The 17,921-nt window shown below is 52.7% G+C and overlaps 2 protein-coding genes and 1 non-coding gene across 13 annotated transcripts in view; all 3 read right to left on the reverse strand.

The window, feature by feature from the left end:
* Window positions 1–396, reverse strand: part of Fbxw9 (F-box and WD repeat domain containing 9) — a 7,411-nt gene extending 7,015 nt beyond the window's left edge. For 2 of the 3 annotated variants that reach the window (XM_048795562.1, XM_048795561.1), the window contains exon 1: window positions 1–396. The gene's annotated coding sequence lies outside the window, so the exon portion shown is untranslated. The other variant, XM_015489089.2, reaches the window with a different exon arrangement.
* Window positions 397–1,355: 959 nt separating this feature from the next.
* The window catches only part of Tnpo2 (transportin 2), a 19,690-nt gene continuing 3,124 nt past the window's right edge, over window positions 1,356–17,921 (reverse strand). For 3 of the 9 annotated variants that reach the window (XM_015489094.2, XM_048795559.1, XM_048795558.1), the window contains exons 2-25: window positions 17,387–17,498; window positions 16,443–16,518; window positions 16,213–16,362; window positions 13,526–13,632; window positions 13,300–13,433; window positions 13,131–13,212; window positions 12,934–13,056; window positions 12,707–12,825; window positions 11,533–11,593; window positions 11,267–11,432; window positions 10,867–11,019; window positions 8,133–8,358; window positions 7,760–7,931; window positions 7,230–7,316; window positions 7,047–7,154; window positions 6,786–6,944; window positions 5,436–5,523; window positions 5,159–5,257; window positions 4,589–4,684; window positions 4,189–4,294; window positions 3,883–3,982; window positions 3,732–3,806; window positions 3,474–3,601; window positions 1,356–3,396 (exon numbers count right to left, since the gene is read on the reverse strand). In XM_015489094.2, coding sequence (XP_015344580.1) covers window positions 3,494–3,601; window positions 3,732–3,806; window positions 3,883–3,982; window positions 4,189–4,294; window positions 4,589–4,684; window positions 5,159–5,257; window positions 5,436–5,523; window positions 6,786–6,944; window positions 7,047–7,154; window positions 7,230–7,316; window positions 7,760–7,931; window positions 8,133–8,358; window positions 10,867–11,019; window positions 11,267–11,432; window positions 11,533–11,593; window positions 12,707–12,825; window positions 12,934–13,056; window positions 13,131–13,212; window positions 13,300–13,433; window positions 13,526–13,632; window positions 16,213–16,362; window positions 16,443–16,518; window positions 17,387–17,485 — 2,694 coding nt within the window. In that variant the 5' untranslated portion in view covers window positions 17,486–17,498 and the 3' untranslated portion in view covers window positions 1,356–3,396; window positions 3,474–3,493. Of the gene's footprint in view, window positions 3,397–3,473; window positions 3,602–3,731; window positions 3,807–3,882; window positions 3,983–4,188; window positions 4,295–4,588; window positions 4,685–5,158; window positions 5,258–5,435; window positions 5,524–6,785; window positions 6,945–7,046; window positions 7,155–7,229; window positions 7,317–7,759; window positions 7,932–8,132; window positions 8,359–10,866; window positions 11,020–11,266; window positions 11,433–11,532; window positions 11,594–12,706; window positions 12,826–12,933; window positions 13,057–13,130; window positions 13,213–13,299; window positions 13,434–13,525; window positions 13,633–14,539; window positions 14,703–16,212; window positions 16,363–16,442; window positions 16,577–17,386; window positions 17,916–17,921 lie in introns of those variants that run through there. The other 6 variants (XM_048795557.1, XM_048795554.1, XM_048795556.1 and 3 more) reach the window with 6 other exon arrangements.
* Window positions 8,010–8,079, reverse strand: LOC125613856. The gene has a single exon (XR_007344450.1). It is a non-coding gene; the product is annotated as a small nucleolar RNA SNORD41 (small nucleolar RNA).

Consider the following 17,921-nt stretch of genomic DNA (forward strand, 5'->3'; position numbering starts at 1 on the left):
CGCAGAGCCCTGTCAGCGCCAGGCTCCGCGTCCTGTCTCCTAGGTAGCGTGGGGACACTTCCGGCGCTGTCTGATGACGTTGCCGGCCGGAACCGAGCGGCTCGCTGGGAAACCGGCCGAGGCCCTAGACCCGGTCTCTGAAAGCGTCGGCCTTGAACTGGAAAACCCAGACTCACGGTACCGCGTTTTAAAACGAGCACCTCTGTTGTACCTTGCGGAGCCAGTTTTGTCCTGAAGGTCGTCGCCGCGCCGCAGCTTTTTCGCTTGCCCCAGTACCACAGGCCGGGTGCCGGGACGAGCCTGCAGAGGATACCGCTCCGTGGTAGAGCATTGGCCTGGCAGGCGCGAAGCGCTGGGCTCATCACCAAAAAACCAAAACCAAAACCGTGGGCTGAGCATTTAGAGCACTGGCGTAGCGTGTGGGAGACCCTAGGTTCCACCTCCAGCCCCGAGGCGGTCGCTGAGGAATAGGAAGTTCCAAGAGGCTGCCTAGCAGCACCCTGTGGGCTATGAAGGCGACTTCATTTTGTATATGACTTTTTAAAATTGTAGATGGACACAATACCTTTTTCTTTATTTTTATTGGTGCTTAGGATGGAATCCGTGCCTCACACGTGATAAGCAAGCGATTTATCACTGAGCCACAACCCCAGCCCTAAAGAATGACACCTAAGGAGCCAGGAAACATTTTGGCACTCCAGGGCCACCGAGTGCGCTGGGCCAGCAAAGCCCTGTTGGAGATTTTTGTTTTTGAAACAGAGTTCTGCTGTATTGCCCAGGCTGGCCTTTAACTTGGAATCCTCCCACCTCAGCCTCCTAATTAGCTGTGATTGCAAATGTGCACCGCTTGTCTACAGACAAGAATTGTAATCCCAGCAACTCTGGAGGCTGAGGCAGGAGGATTGCAAGATCAAGGAGAGCCTCAGGAATTTAGTGAGACCCTAAGCAAGGCTTTCCCTTTCCACATTCATCCTTATATCTTATAAGGAATAAAACAGGGTTGAGGTTTCAAGTTAACGCTTAAGCCAGGGATGGTGGTGCATACCTGTAATCCCAGTAACTCGGGAGGCAGAGGCTGAGGCAGGAGGATCATGAGTTCAAAGGCAGCCTCAGCAACTTAATGAGGCCCTGAGCAATTTAATGAGAACCTGCCCTGAAATGTGTTTTAATTTTAAAAGACCGTGTGGGAGTCCTGGGGATGTGATTCAGTGATAAGCACCCTCTGTACTGAAAACAAAAAATTCTTACTTTTTGGGTCCCTCAATTACTTCCTGACTGTAGTTCTGTTCCCATTTCTAAAGCACCCCAGGCCTCCACTACCAAAGCCAAGGACACAAGAAACTAGAGAACAAAGGTTTCACAAGAAACTGATCTTTACTCAACAAAGTTCTACACAAGTGGAATCTCACGCCACCTTGGCGCCAATCCCCAGCACAGCACGGTAACAAATGGACAGACCTGGGAGCCTGCAGGGAAAAGAGGGTGAGGAGGGACTCGGGGCAAGGGGAGAGGGACTGTGGATCAAGGCCAATCTGGGTCCACAGCCCTAGACAGGGAATAAAGTTGAGAAGCTGAAACTTCATTGTGCAAAAACCAACCAAAAATAAATTAAAAAATTAAATAGCTTTCTTAAAAAAAAAAAAAAAAGAATAAAAGAAAAGAAAAAGTAGAAGAACCAGGCTCCCCTTCCCTGAAGGTGGTTAGAGCCCCCCATCTTTGATGGAAAGGGGGTTACCAATTCCATCAGACAGCCAATCCATCCATATACCGCAAGACTCAGTGGAGGATGCTCCAAAGTGGAATTAGCAGAAAACTAAATGGTATTAAAAAGTTTTTTCTTTTCTTTTTTTTCTTTTTCTTTTTTTTTTTTACAAATGGCTTCCAGAGACCTGCTCAAGTTTTGGTGGGGTAGGGGTGGGGGCAGGAACAGCTCAACTATGGAATGTGCACTAAGTACCCCTTGGAATAGAGGTAGGGCCTGACCCTATCTGATAAGACACCTGGCCAGGGTAGGATCCAGGGCCTTGGAGGGATAGATGGAACAGGCCATAGGATATAGGACTCCAGTCAAACCCCAAAACACAAGCCCCCCCCCCCAAAGTAGTAGAAAGCAGGAAAGGAAAAAAAAAAAAAAATGAAGTGAAGGGGTCTGCAGGGCCCAGTTTCCCAGCCAACTCAGAAATAACTGTACCCCCTTCTCCAGGGGAGCCCCCGCCCACCTTGACTGCACCCTCAACCAATCTGAGAAGGTTCTCTATAGAAGTGCTGTCCCAGTCTGGTGGGGGTCTAAGCCCATTGGGCACTGTGATGAGCAGGAAGTCCCAGAGGGACAAAGTGGGGGCCAGGGGCATTCCACCTTCCCTTGCTCCAAGCTCTGGGGTTACTTCTTGCATAAACCTCTGTCCAATATCATCACCAGTTAAAGACCCCCACTCACTTCAGGGGGTTCTCAGGAATGCAGAGAACCAGCCTGCCCTTGAAGCTCCTTCCCGCAAGAGACACAGGGCTAGGTACTAGCAGCTCTGTCCCAGCTCCTCAGGAAAGAAACGCCCCAGGCCAGTGCTGGGAGCACAAATACCACTGGAGCACAGGGAGCTAAATGGCGAGTTCGGACCAGCTCTGGCCACTCTGGTGGTCCCCACTCTGCTGGCTGGGATGGGACTAGGATGGGGACACATTGGCTGAGGCTGCCAGGAAGCTGGCAGGGAAGTGTATGGAGCAGGTCCAAAGCATGTGCGTGCTGACGGGGCGGCCTCAAAGTGGCCATCTTCCTCCCCCCATCCCGGCTGAGGCTCCCCCAACCCCCCCAGCCCTCCCCAATCACCGGCGATTCCGGCAAAACAGCGGAAGCTTCTTATACTCTAGATGCAGGTTACACGGAAGGCCGCACGGCTTAACTCAGGGGTTCACTAATTCTACTGTCTCCATGCAGTCGGGGAAATGGTGGGGCGGCTGGCCCAGCCTGGCTGGCTGCGGTGCCTGCACATGCGTGTGGCCATGTGTGTGTACGCGTCTCTACAAGGACCCTCCTCCCCTCCTGCGATCCCCTCGCCTCATCCAAAGCCGGATTCAGTCGGCTGTGTTGATTCCTCCCTCCCATGTGGCTGGCCCAGGTGGGCTGCCTGAGATGACCCCATTAGAAGAGCCTGGGGGCTCTTGCCTGCCAAGAAGTCCCACCCCCCTCCCTGTTTGTAGGATGAGCGTGGAGGCCCCACCCACCTGCCCAAGCGCCGGCCACATAGGCCTAGTGGGGCAAGTGGACGGTTGGACGGACTGGGAAGGCGTCTGGATTTGGGTCCCGCTCACTCCTCCCTAACCCCCCTGGAACAGGGCACAGCGACTTCTGGACGCAGCGTGCTCCCCAGCAATCCCTCAGACGATGAGGCAGACAGAAACCTGCAGGGGAAAGGGAGGGTCAGGGCCCTGCGTGGGTTTGGCCAGTCAGCCCTGGGTGGCAAGACCCACTCACTCACCGGACAGTCTCCACATGAGCCTAGACCCCATAGAAGGCTGCCAGCCTCTCCTTGAGCAGTGGCGGGAACTGCTCCGAGAACTGCTGCCAGTTTTCCTCCCCAACTTGGTCTTTGAAGCCATGGAGGATCTGTGGTGAGGTAGGGGTGAAGGGTTAGGGTTAGGGTTAGGGCACAGCCAAACTTGGCTTTGTCCCCCTATGGCCAGAGATTGCTTCCACCCTCTCCCAGGAAAGAATCAGGGCTGAGCTGGAGCCTCACCTTATAAAACATGTCCCTAAGGTCATCCTTCGGGCTCACCCAGGAGGCTACAGCGTCGCAGAAGAAAATAAAGTCCTGAAACGTGACGGATCCCATGTGAGGGACCGCCCGAGCCAGCTCCCACCCTGCCCTCAGAGCCCAGCTGCCCGACCTGCACAACACCCCCGGGGTTGACACCAATCATCATGCAGATGCCCCGGAAGGCAGAGTCCTTCTCCTCGTTGTCCCTGATGTTCCTGAGGGATGTGCACCTGCAGGAAGGTGGGCAGCGGGTCAGAGGTGGGGACTGGCGCTGAATGTACAACAATGGGGGACAGGGTAGCAGGGCCTCAGTGGGTAGCTCTGGGTCATGCATCTGTCGGGGGTAAGCTAGGGCGGGGGCACAGCCAAGGGAAGTGGTCAGGCCTGCCTGTCCCACCCACCCCACTGCCCAGGCCCCACCCAGGAGGGCACACACCAAGGCCGGATGAACTGCTGCAGCATGGGTGCCACCTCCTGTGGGCACACGTAGCCCAGGCGGCCAATGGTGATGGCTGGAATGGCAGAGGGACTCGTCAGGCGACCTGCAACCCCGAGCGGCCCCGGGACGGTACGTGGCGGGGCCTCTGGTACGAGGCACCGAGCCCCGCCCCATGGGCCCCAAGGAAACGGCTCCTGCAGCCAGCCTGGGCCCCTAAGCATGGCCCAGCCTGGATCTCTTCCAAGGTCTCCCTGAGGCCAGCATTTTTTTTGGGCTTCTCCCAGAACCCCTTTCTCAATACCATAACTTTCCCAAGACTTTCAATGGCTCCCTTCCCAGTGCAGAACCCCATCTCAAAGAGGAAGGCAAGGGGCAGTGGCCCAGGCCTGGCACCCACCTGTGTTTTCCAGCAGTGTCTTGGGTGTGTTGGGCCTGTTGATTATCTCCACCAGATTGCTGAGGACCATCTGCACATAGGGCTGCATCTCTGCCCCTAGGGAAGCAGCCAATCAGAAACCTGCACAGCCTACTCCACCCACTCTGACCCAATCAGAGGTATGGCCCCTCTACCTCACTGACCCCAGTTCCATCCCTAGACTGGCCAACCACAACTGCTGAGGGCACAAAGGCTCTTCTCTTGCTGCTCCTCAGCTCAGAATCATGGTCAACCAGAGACAGACCCACATCCTCCAAACACCAGAGGCTCCCCTGCAGTCACCACTGAATTCCATGATGACATCACACCACCCAGTACTCCTTCAGGAAAAGAGGCCAAAGTCACCCAACCAATCCAATAGGGCTTTCAGCAACTACATAACACAGTCCAATACAAACAGCCCTCCTGTCCCGCCCTTTTGGGAAAGCAAATCACAAATGATTTTTCAGCCACTTGGCTCCACCCTCAAGGGAAACCCAGAGCAGTTCCATGAGGAGACATGGCCAGCCTGCCCTCTTTCAGGGCACTCACCCATCTGCATGCAGATCTCCCCGATGGCCCAGGTGGCATTGTTGCAGACAGAGATGAATTCAGGGTTCAGGTTGGTGCCCAGGATGGGCATGAACTCAGCTGGTGGAGAGAAACAGGAGTGCTGAGAAGGAAGGCCAGCCACGGTAAGCTCCTGCAACTAGCTGGGCAAGCCCATCAGACAGTACGAACACATCCCAGTACGGTCACGGTTCTCCCACAGTGTGTCTCCATCACTTGAGGCCAGGGCTGGGGTCACAGGTTGAGGGCAGTGACTTACCAATACAGGGCTTGACATGGATGAAGCAGGCTTTGGTGAGGTCTCCCAGGAGGGCAAAGGAGCTCTGCCGGACCTCAGGCATTGAGTCCTGGGGCAGGAGAAGGGACAGTATAGTACATCCTGGCCCTGAACACTGACTTTTCCTTATTTTATTTAATACTGGAGATGGGAATAAGGGGAGTTTCCCATTGAGCTCTACCTCTAGCCATTTTTATTTAGAGATACTAAACTGTCAGCAATTTAGTTGAGACCCTAAGCAATTTAGTGAGATCCTCTCAAAATAAAAGGGCTGGGGATGTGGCTCAGTGGTACAGCACCCTGGGTCAATCCCCAAGATCCACAAAACAACAACAACAACAACAAAACCTCACTTATAATCCTTCTGCCTCAGCCTCCTGAATAGCTGGGGTGACGGGAATGTGCCATTGCTCAATGCTATCCCTTAACCACTCTAATCTCCTGCTCTTTTTTTTTTTTTTTGGTGGGGGGCTACTGGGGATTTATTTTATTTGGAGACAGGGTCTCACCGAGTTGCTTAACAGCTCGCTTTTGCTGAGGCTGGCTTTGAACTCACCATCCTCCTATCTCAGCATTCTGAGCTGCTGGGATTATAGGTGTGTGCTGCTGCGCCTAGCACTAGTCCCATGCTCTTGTCCCCTTTCAGAGTGTGGATATGGCTCAATAGTAGAGCACTTGCCTAACATGCTTGAGGCCCTAGGTTCCATCCCCAGCACCACCACCACAACAAAAAAAATCCAAGTGGACTAAACACACAGAATGTTTTCCTTGACATCCTTTCTTAAACAGTTCAATTTAACCAACTATTTGCATATCACTGACATCTTTGTAGATGTCATCTAGAAATACCAAGAATGTTCTTGGGTGTGTGTGCGGGGCAGGATGTGTGCTTTCAATTCTTTTTTCCTCGGTACTGAAAATTGAACCCAGCTGCACTCTACCAGAGCTATGCCCCCACCCCTGTTTGCCATTTTTTCTTTTTTAGTGGGACTAGGGATTAAACCATGGATGCTATATCACCTAGCTATATCCTGGCCCTTTTATTTTGAGATAGGGTCTTGCTAAGTTACCCAGGCTGGACTGGAACCTACAGTGCTCTTGCCTCAGCTTCCCATGTTACTGGGATTACAGACATACACCACCATGCCTGGCTCAGAGCCTTTTTTAAAGGCCCTCTTTCTCTGATGTTCTCTGGCACAACTTATGGCCGAGTCCCCCAGGGAAGCCCACATGGGCTACTGAATGTTGTCACTGGCCAGGTAAAGGACTGCTTCCCTGCCACCCCTTGGGGATAGCAGGGATGGGGTGTGGCCTGCTTGGGGCATCACCCACCTGCATGCATTGGAAGAGCAATGTCATGATGTTGCTTCGGGCCACCAGCTGCTCCACGTGGCCACCCAGGCCCTCGGCCAGCCCACTGAGCAGGTCCAGTGCCACAATCATGAAGTCCTTGTCTGGGGCCTCATATTGTTCAGGGTGCTGGGTGTACATCTGGATATAGGTGGGGGTGGGGAGGTGGGTGAGGGGAACAGGCTGGGGCCTGGGCAGCAGCAGCAGTGCTAATGGGTGGGTAAGTGGTTAGAGGATGCTCACCATGGCCTGGGCCAGTGTCTTCTGCACCAGGGTGACACAACGTTGGTAGACAGGCTCACAGTAGGGCAAGAAGCCGCTTTGCAGAGCGGTGGCCACCGATGACAGGCACTGGCAGGGAAGAGGAGGTGAGGTGAACTCAGGCAGGAGATAGTGGTGCTAGGGGAGGGGACCTGAGCCACTCACCTCCAGCAGGGGGAAGAGGTCCTTGTCCTCATCCTTGAGCTCGTTCCATTTCTGGATCAGTGGGGGCATCAGTTTCTGGATATACTCCTGGAGGGGGAGTGGGAAGTTGGGGTCCCTGGGTTGGGTGGGGGTGACTTAAAGAAGGCTGTCACCTGAATGATGAGACCTGGACTCCTTGCCGTGGCTCACGGGGCTCTGCAAGGCCTCACCATGCAGCCAGAGGCCCTTCTTGTTCTCATCTGTTTGTCCAGAGCATTATCCCCTCAACCCTTGCCCCCACCCAGAAGCCTGGATCGGCACCTCTGGTTCCCACAGGCCCCTGCACTCCCCAGCACAGCACTTACCATGCTATCTCAAAACTGTCTGTCTCCCCCCTAGACTGGGAGCAGTGCGAGGGCGGGGACCAGGTGGGTCTGTCTGCCTGTTGCGGTCATGGCCACATCCCTGGCGTGTGACACAGGGTCGCCGCCAGGTCACCAGATGCCAAAGGGCACCAGGATGGAGAGTAGGGGGCTGCTCTGGGATCTCACCGGCTGGTTGAGATGGTGGCCCACAGAATCAGCCAGAGTGCCGATGGCATCGTAGAGAATGAGCAGGTTCTTGTGCTGGTACTTGCCAAAGGCAAAGACAAGGGTGTCCAGGATGTAGCTGAGGTAGGGTACCAGCTCTGTGCAGGCCTCCTCCTCCAGGGTAGCGAAGGCACTGGTGGAGGGGGTCAGGGTGGAGGGCTTAGTGGACCCTGGCAGGTGGTACTCGTCATGCAGTTGGGAAGGGTGCACATAGGATCAGCCAGTACGAATACAAGAGAAATCAGGGCCAGGTCAGCGGTCACAGGTGTCATCACTTCCCAGAAAGCAAAGAGACCAAGAGGGGGTTGCTGCAAGCTCAGGGGTTAAAGATCACCTGCAGGCCGCTTCCTGCACCCTCTTGTTGCCATCCAGGATGCGCTTGAGCAGCTCCGTCATCAGAGGCTTGAGGTGCATGTCTGGGGGCTGGCTGACCACCCAGTGGGCATAGCGGCTCAATGTCCAGCAGGCGATGGAGCGGACCAGGGCCTTCTTGTCTGATAGGCACTGGATGAGGTGTGGGATCAGCTCAGGCAGGTAGGGCACCATGCCCTGCATGCAGCCTACAGGGACCAGGGGACAAAAGGGGATGGTTTGATTGAGCACAGCTAGGCCCAGGCATACCAACCCTTATAGAAAGAAGGAATGAGCCCCACCTGACAGGTGAGGAAACTGAGGCTCTAAGGTTCATAAATGGCCCAGAGTCATTTCACAGAGTCCAAGAAACGCAAGGGCAGGATGGGAGACAGAGCAGGTATATGGCATCTGGGGGACGTGTTATCCAGTCACCTATCAATTCAAGATCCATAGGACCGCTGAGCTCATCAGCTCTATGGGGCAGCCCAATGATCCAGACGGATGGGAAGTACTTTTCACATGAAGGAAACCATTCTTAGATGTTTATGCATTTTCTTTTACTCTTCATCTTCCCTAATTTTTTCTGATAATGGGAATGGAAACCATACTAGGCAAGTGTGCTAGGAAAGTACTCTATCACTTAGCTATACTCTCACACCTTCTCTTTTCTTAAAATCATGAATATCAGCTGGATGTGATAGTGCATACCTATAATCCCACTGGCTTGGGAAACTGAGGCAGGAGGAATATGGATTCAAAGCCAGCCTTAGCAATTTAAGAGAGGCCCTAAGCAACTCAGTGAGACCCTGTCTCTAAATAAGACATCAAAAAAAAAAAAAAAAAAAAAAAAAGGGTCTGGGGATATGGCTCAGTGTTGGAGTATTCCTAGGTTCAATCCCTGGTACCAAAAACAAACAAACAAAAAAAACATAAGCATCAGCTGCACACCGTGATGCCTATAATCTCAGCTACTTGAATGAAGCCAGAGGCTCACATGTTGGAGGCCAGCCACAGCAATTTAGGAGACCCTGTCTCAAATAATAAAGGGCTGGGGGAATATAGCTCAGGGGGAATGTACCTGGGTTCAATTCCCATACCACAAAAAAGACATGAGGATCACAGTTAGTGTATATGTAGCATCGAACCCAGGGGTGCTCTATTACTGCACTACATCCCCAGCAGTTTTATCTACCTACCTATCTATCTATCTATAGTTCTAGATGGACCCAATACCTTTATTTTATTCATTTTTTAAAGTGGTGCTGAGGTTCGAATCCAGTGCCTCACACATGCTAGGTAAGCGCTCCATCACTGAGCCACAACCCCAGCCCTATTTATTTATTTTTTCTTTATTTATTTAGTGATTTGGCTTTCAAAGTAATCTTACATTCATTCATTCTCACCTTTCATATTTTTTTTTTTAGTTGATGGACCTTTATTTTTTTTTAAATTTATTTATATGCAGTCCTGAGAATTAAACCCAGTGCCTCACACATGTCAGGCAAATGTGCTACCGCTAAGCCACAGGCACCCGCCTTTTTTAATTTTAAAAAATTTGTTTTAATTAGTTCTACATGTAAAATGTGTTTTGACACATTGTACACAAATAGAGCACAACTTCTCAGTCCTCTGGTGATACACAATGCAGTCACACCGGTTGTGCAATCATACATGTAATAATGTCTCCTATTCATTCGGAGCTGCTGAGACTAGCCTTGAACTAGGGATCCTCTTGCCTTAGCCTCCCGAGTTGCTGAGATTATAAGGTGTGCCACCATACCAGGTAGAGCACCACTTTCTTACCTCAACAGAACACTAAGAATAACTTATCCCCCCAATTATCAAACACATAAGATTTGTTCTTACCAGCCAGGCACCACCTCCTCTAGTTTTGTCTTCCCCATCAACATGAAATGCACCTAACATACAACTACATTTTTTCGAAAAAGACAAATCCTATTAACACGGGATGCAGTGCCCAGAAACCTTTTCTTAGGAAAAAAATAAAAATATTTTTTTGGTGCTGGGGTTGGAACCCCAGGCCTCTTATATGCCAGGCAAGTGCCCTAACACTGAGCTCCACCCCTTGCCCTCCTCAGAAAAAATTTAAAAGCTCTCTAGCTTGAGAGTTCCTGCTCCCATGTTTGAAATGTTTAGGACAGCTGTTTGCTGACGTGGTCACACATGACACCTGCATCAGACTGCCATGCTTTGTGTCCACCACTGAGCCCTTCCATTTTTGTCAGGATAGTCTAGCAGCCAGGATCAGGTGTGACATTCTGATGCACCTGGGTGACAGCAGGGAAATGGTGGTATGGTCACCTCTGTGACCCTCATTTTCCCCATCTATGAACTTGGGGTTCTGGAACGCACTTCAGCAGATGGTGGTAACTGGGCAAGTTCATTGATGGGGACCCGGCCTGGGTGGCCCTACTGTGAGAGAAGGGCTGCAGAGGTACTTGCTGTCACAGCTGCAGCTGCTGCAATTACACTTACAACATCGCTGACCTGCCTGCCGGAGAGAATGCATGTTAGGGTTTTGGAGATTCCTTGTGGGCCCACGGGCCAAGGGGATGACTGGGACTCTAGAGGGGTCTGAAGAGTGCTGAGCAGGCCTTGTCAGTGCTGTATCCAGTCCCAGACTCTGGCCAGTGTGCAGGAAGTACGGACAAGCCAGGGGGCACACCCAGGATGAGGGTGGACAGAGGACTCACCCTCAGCGATGGCACCCAGCACCAGGATGCCTGACTCTTTGACCACCCACTCAGGGTGGAACAGGAGGCCCTTGAGCAGTGGGAGGAGGTGAGGCAGCAGCTCCTCCCGAAAGACATTGGCGAGGACATCCAGTGCAGCCGCTGAGCACTTCCCTGAGGGCGGACAATTGGGGGATGGGATGAGGAATACTCAATGTGCGGGAGGCTGGCCCTGCTTGACTGGGGNGGGGGGGGGGGGGGGGGGGGGGGGGGGGGGGGGGGGGGGGGGGGGGGAGGTCAATCTCCCCAGTGAGAGATCATGGTAAGTTCTTCATGATCTGCCTGCACCAGCATCTTGTCACCTTCAGAAAGGGATCCCAGGGCCTGCCACCTCACCCCCAGGGCCGGCCGAGCCACGCACTCAGATTCCAGTCGGACAAAGCATCATCGTCGTCATCATCCTCTGCATCCTCAGAACCATCAGGTCGCTCGGCCTCATGGGGCAGTGTCACTGTTCGTGATTTGTGGAAGCGTGGCTTGATGTCTTGCTCGCTGTCAGGGACTGCCTCATCCTCCTCCACGTCCCCCTGGGGACAAGGCCAGCAGACCACTCAGCACCATAGGGGAAACCCAGCCAACGCCTCTGCCCTACAACCCACGCTCAGCAGCCAACAGACCCAGCCAGACCTTGAGCAGGATGATGTCAATTTCTGAGTACTTCATTCCATTGACCAGGATGGGGATCAACCTGTCAGAAGAGAGGATGTCTGTCATAGTGCAGGGGCCCTCATCGGGGGTGTACAGCCTGGGCAGGAGGCGGCAGAGGTGTGGGCAACAGCATCTATGAAGGGGCAGACATTGCCAAGCATGCAGATACTTGTGCATCCTGCAGCCATTCATTTCCATGTGGGGAATTATCCCAACCTAGTTTCAGCCACCATGGTTAGGTGATACCTCCTTGGCTCCACAGGAAAGCTTTGGCTTGGATCTGGCCACCCAGGGCCATTCCAGACCCCTAAACACACTGAAAATCTTACAAGAGTACCTGGTCCTTATCATGTGATAAGGTATGGTCATGTGACTCAGGCCCTGGGCACCTCCCTAAGATGGTTGAGTCCAGGCCACACTGGGAAAGTGAAAGGCAGAGTGAATGGTCCCCTCAACTGGAGTTGGACTTGCAGACTCTTCTACAACCTTCTCATCCTATTCCCCAAGGGTGTCACATCACTCCCCAGAAGCCACCCCTCTCGGCCCAGCCCCACAGCCTCCCCATATCAACAAAGTGATTCAGGGTTAAGCTCATTAGCCAGACAGTGGCACACACCTGCAACCCTGGGGAGGAGGCTGAGGCAGAAAGATGGCAAGTTCCAGGTCAGCCTGAGCAACGCAGCCAGACCCTGCCTCCAGTGAAAAAGTAAAAAGGGCTGGGGATGTACAGTGGCAGAGAGCCCCTGGGTTCAATCCCCAGAACTAAGAAAACTAAACAAACAAAAAGGGTCAGCTCTAAGACTTTTGTTAAAGATACTACTTAAAAGAATTTCCTAAGCTGAAAAGATATAGAAAACCACAACAATCCCTGAGGTCATGCCTGAGGATAAAGCCCAATGCAGAAAGATCAGATTTGAGACCAGAGAGATGCCTTCCGACAGACACCTGGATCCAGGATCCAGGCTCATTTTTTGTCTTATCAATCTAATTTTTTTAAGTCCTTAAAGCTACAGTCTTATATAGGATTGAAAGTAAATACACACAGAGGACGTGAACTGGGACAAGCTCAGGAGGTGACTGACCAGAAGGGAAGGCACAGGTACAGCAAGGGGTGGAGGCTAGAGTGTGACAGGGTGGGAGCAACAACACTCACTGGACCAGATGGGAGGCGAGGACTTCCTTGCAGATGGGCTGCTCGGCCAGCGTCAGCCAGAACTCACAAGCCTCGAGGGCCACATTCTCGTCGTGGTCCTGGGTCCTCTGCAGCATGTACTGGAGCAAGTGGGGGAGAAGCTGAGACCTAGCCCAATTGCAGGTGGCTCCCCAGTCCCCATGCCAGCTGCCCACCTGCCCATCTGCACTGGCCTTGGCCATGCACACCTGGATAATGCTGTGCATGTGGGGGATGAGCCTATCAATCCGCACTTCTAGAAGCATCACCAGGGCACGGCACACATTCTTCCGCACCTCAGGGTCATCATCCACAGCCAGGGCAAACAGGTGCTGCAGGGAAGGGTGGGGTCAGCTGCCTCGAGACCTCGGGCCTCTTCCTGCCCAACCCCTGCCCAGCAGCGCACCTCAATGAAGGTGTCAATGTTGTCCATCAGCGCCTGCGCCCGGTCCATGATGAACTGGTTCACACAGGCAATGGCATGGGACCTAGCAGGGTGCAAAGATGTGGGTCACCCGGGTCTGGCCAGCCCACACACTCCAAGACCCTCAGATGCCCTGGGGAGCCACGCCCACCGGATCTTGGGACTGCAGTGCTTAAAGAATTGCAGAAACTTAGGGATCATGATGTTCAGGGGCCTGTTGAGAGCATCACTATCCAGGAGCTCAGAGGAGTCTTCACAGATCTTTTGCAGGGCTCCAAATGCTCCCTGGTGGAGAGGAGAGGAGAGGAATAGAGATATGAGTGTGGGTCGCAGGCTAGGCCTAGGTCTCTGGTTGGGCTGGCCACAACTCCACCTACCTCACAGGTGTTGTAATCCTCGGAGTTGAGCAGGTTGCACAGCTGGGGCAGCAGCTCAGGCCACATCTGCAGCTCCCCCTTGGAAGCAATGGTGGTGATGAGGATACCTGGACAGAGGGAAAAGGAGGTGGCCTCAGGCTGGGTGAGGGCCTGCAGGGTCCCCTCCCCTAGCCACCAGGCACTCATTCACTGGCTTTCCCTAAACTATCCCACAGAAGCCCTCCATGGCTCCACCACATTTTTTCCCAGTAAAATACTGGGAAACCACATACAAGGGCTGAAAGGGAGGGGAGCAACTGGGTGGTCAGAGCAGGCCTCACTGAGGCAGGTTTCATTTATTTATTTATTTATTTTTCAATACTGAGGATTGAACCCAGGGCACTCTTCATCCCTAGTCCCTTTTAGTTTGAGACAAGGAAGGTGCCCAGGCTGGCCTCAAACTTGTGATTCTCCTGCCTCAGATTCCCGAGAAGCTGGGATTACAAGTGTGTGCCACCACGCTCAGCTTCGAGGTGGTGACGTGTGAGTCACAAGCTGAGGGAGGTGAAGTGGGTCAGGAAGAAGGCCTCCTGGTACCTGGGGGAAAGCATCCCAGGAAGAGGGACAGGCAAAGGTCCCAGGAGAGTTATGGCCTAATGGGCTCACAGAAGGGATCAGAACAGAGAGCAATGGGGAAAGTATGGGAAGAGGTGAGGACAGAGATGACAGTAACAAGTCATGCAAGGCCTTGTGGCCACAGGGAGGGCTCTACTGCCTGTCAGAAATCGAAGAGCAAATAGCAGCAACTACAGAGCCCTGAGGGCAGTGGAGGGGTCCTGGTGTCGAGCTGAATACCGTTGCTGTCAAGGAAGATGAGCGTTTAATGCCACAAGATGGCAGTGTCTCCCAAGGGCAGAAGGCTCACTGCTGGACTCATGAATTGAGAAAGGTGGGTTCATAAGGGACACTGATGGCAGCCCATGATGCAGTCCCAGTTCCCCATCTGGCAGTGTGACCTTGACCACATCACCTAACCTCTCTGTGCCTCCATTCTTTGCCCTCGATGGAAATAAAGAACATCAGCATCAGCATCAGCCTGAGCCGGGTGCAGTAGAGCACGCCTGTAATTCCAGCTACTCAGGAGGCTGCCGCAGGAGGATCCCAAGTTCAAGGCCAGCCTGGGCAACTCAGCAAGACCCTGTCTCAAAATAAAATAAAAAGGGCTAGGGGTGTACCTCAGGGATAGAGGGCTTGTCCAAGTATTTTGAGGCCCTGGGCTCAATCCCCAGTACCATGAAAAAAACAAAAACAAAAAGCAAACAAACAAAAAGACAGCCACCAGCCTTCTAAGACTACTAGGAATCATCAATGATTTAGTTGTAGTCATCCTATGGGGAAATGGTTCCAGGACATCTCAGGGACACCAAAATCAAGTCCCTTATAGAAAATGGTGTAATATTTGGATATAATACTTTGTACACAGCCAGGCACACACCTATAATCCCAGCTATTTGGGAGGCTGAGGCAGTTGGATCTCAAGTTCAAGGTCAAGTTTGGTAACTCTGCAAGACCCTGTCTCAAAATAAAAAGGACTGGGGATGTAGCTCAGTACTAAAGTGCCCCTGGGTTCAATTACCAGCACTCATAAAAAGATACTTAGTACATTTTCCCATACACTTTAAATATCTAACAGAATACCAATGCTAGGTACATAGTTGCAATACTGTATTGTTTAGAGAATAAAGACAGGAAAAAAATGTCTGTTCATATTCAGTACAGGTGCAATTTTTTTTCCCCAAACATTTTCGAATCACAGTTGGTTGAATATGCAGATATGGAACCTGTGGATCTGGAGGACCAACAGTACTGAGAGCAGAGCCTGGTACCTAGAATGAGCTTAGGAAGTCCAGATCCTTCTGCTTAGCTCAGAGGGGGAGCTGAGGTTAGAGCTACTTCTGTAGAGGCAGGAAGCCATGAGAGCAGCACTTCTGACAGACCCACATAGCTAGTACTATTTTCTTGTTATTGTTGCATTTATTTTGAAGATTTTCTTCCCTTTAGCATAAGTAAATCTGTCTTTTCCTTTGAAATAGTCCTATAAATTTTCTTTAAAATTTCTTTAGCTCTGCAGTCCTTGGGATGGAGCCCAGGGCCTCATGTGAGCTTGCCTGTGCTCAACTACTGAGCTACACCCCAGCCCACAAAACACCTTCTTAGAGGAACAAATGTATTTATCAGTAGTGAAAAGCCTTAAGGGAATAGGGCTCCAATTAGTTCCTACCCAGCCCTCTTTAACTTCCTGAGGCAATCTGCCAGGCATCAGGAAGGGCCGATATTAACTAATTCATGTTGCATCTGAACCACGACTGGTGAAAGTCAGCTAATAGCTGTCTCCACAAGGGCAGGGAAGCTAGATCCGAAGCGCTTAGCACAAAATTCTGAATACTAAGTCACTTATCTCCAAAACAAGAACGGCTGGCCGTTTCCAGAGGGAATGGTTCCAGAACATGGACCTGCACTGCCTGGGCTTGTTTCCCAGTTCTGCTACTTACCAAGCAAGTCCCTTATCATCTCAGTGCCTCCATCTCCTCACCTGTCAAATAGCAGTGGTAACAGCACAGCCACATAGGACGCCAGAGCATTCACTGAACAGCACCCTGAACACGCTGAACAGCTTCTGACCCAGAGCCCCCACTGCCCCTTCTCACCGATGGTGGCTCGGATGAGCGAGGAGGCGTCACCAATGTTGTTAAGACACTCCTGTTTGATGAAGTCAGCCACAGGGGGTGGGAAGCTCTGGTAATGTGCCTTCACGTTGTTCTTAAGAATGAGTCCACTGAGAGAACGGGTGGGCTCATCTGTGGGGAGAGGCTGAGGTTCAGGGAGCCATGAGGGTAAGGTGGGTTGTGGCTCACATGGAGGGGCACATACAGCATACCTTCTGATTTGAGTCTGGTCAGGACGAAGATAAGGTAGTTGTTGAAGTCAGGAAACTGGTTGAGTTGTTTGAGTTTCTGCCAGGCTGTTAAGGGTCTTGGGAGACAGGGGCCTTCCCTAGGCAGAGCCCCCTCACTGCCACACAGCTGAGGACATAAGTGACTGAGGGGACCAGGCCACCAGCCCCTGGGATCCCACTCATCAACCCCTGTGCCCAGAGCAGCTCAGAGCATTTCAGGCTATCAAACGCACACATGGACCAGAGTGGATGCCCCAGCTCCCCAGCCACTCCTAAAGACCCTGGCAGAACAGGAGAGGGCTAGAGAATCCCGATCTGACAAGGGAGGCAGCTATTACTCAGCTCTGCTCCTTAGCATCCAATGTTGCCTGCTTTAAAAGGGGGGCGGGGGCCTTGGAGGTATGGCTAAGTGGCAGAACACTCCCTGCACAAGGCCCTGGGTTCAAGAGCTCCAGCATGGCAAAAAAAAAACAAACAAAAAAACCAAATTTTCACGTGAAACTTCTTAATGTTTTAAAGACTTATCTTCCCATTCTGGCAGGACAGGCTGAAATCAAATCTGAAAAGGCTGAACTTCCCATCCTGGCTCCCCACTGGTTGTGAGCTTTGACCCTGGGAAGTTCTTTTGCCTCTCTTAAGCCTCAACATCCCTGTCCACACGATGGACATAACAGCAACTACTTTAATAATTAAGTGCTTGAAGAACATTAGGTATTTTCATTATTTTCTATAACAATCCCTGAGCTCTGGGAATGGAACAGAGGCACTCAGTCCTTGCTTCTCTGTCCAAGCCATGCTCTTTTTGCACATCAGAAAATGCAGGGGGCAGGGAGAGGGGTGTCAGGAAATGGGCCCCTCCTTCTCTGGCCTTCAGAAACTGCAGACATCTGCCAGGTTCCCCCAGCCCCGGAAGGAAGGAAGGATACATCCTGTACGATGCGCTGAGTGGCCGTGTTCGGCGACTGCGAGTCTTTGAGCAGCTGCAGGACCTGCTGCAGGCCCTGCTCGTCTGGCTGCCAGTCCATGGCGCAAGGCGAGCTGCAGGGGTAGGGGCCTGGGTCAGCGCTGGGTCTCTGGGTCTCGGTGTGAGACCCGGGTTGTGCCCCTGAGGCAGGGGCAGACGCATGACGACGGGAGCGCCCTCGGCGGACAGGCGGAGGCCGCCGATCCACACCCGCCCAAGTGCGGGGTCCCCGCCAGCTGCGCCATCCTCGGCCGCGCAGTCGCGAGCTTGGGAGCGCGGGTGGGGGAATATGAAAGCGGGCTATGGGAGGCGGCGGCGGCGGGGCCCGGCGGATCCTCATCGGACCCAAGGTGGAGCCCTCTTCCCACGGTGACCCATGCCGCTGCCGCCCCCGGCTGCGGGACCTAAGGCTTCCGCCTCCCTCGCAGCCGCAGGGCGAGGACCCAGACGCTTCCACATCCAGGGGCCCGCCCAGACCCGCGATACGTGGCTCCGGC

Source organism: Marmota marmota, unplaced genomic scaffold, assembly GCF_001458135.2.
Source record: "Marmota marmota marmota unplaced genomic scaffold, marMar, whole genome shotgun sequence".
Lineage (NCBI taxonomy): Eukaryota > Metazoa > Chordata > Mammalia > Rodentia > Sciuridae > Marmota > Marmota marmota.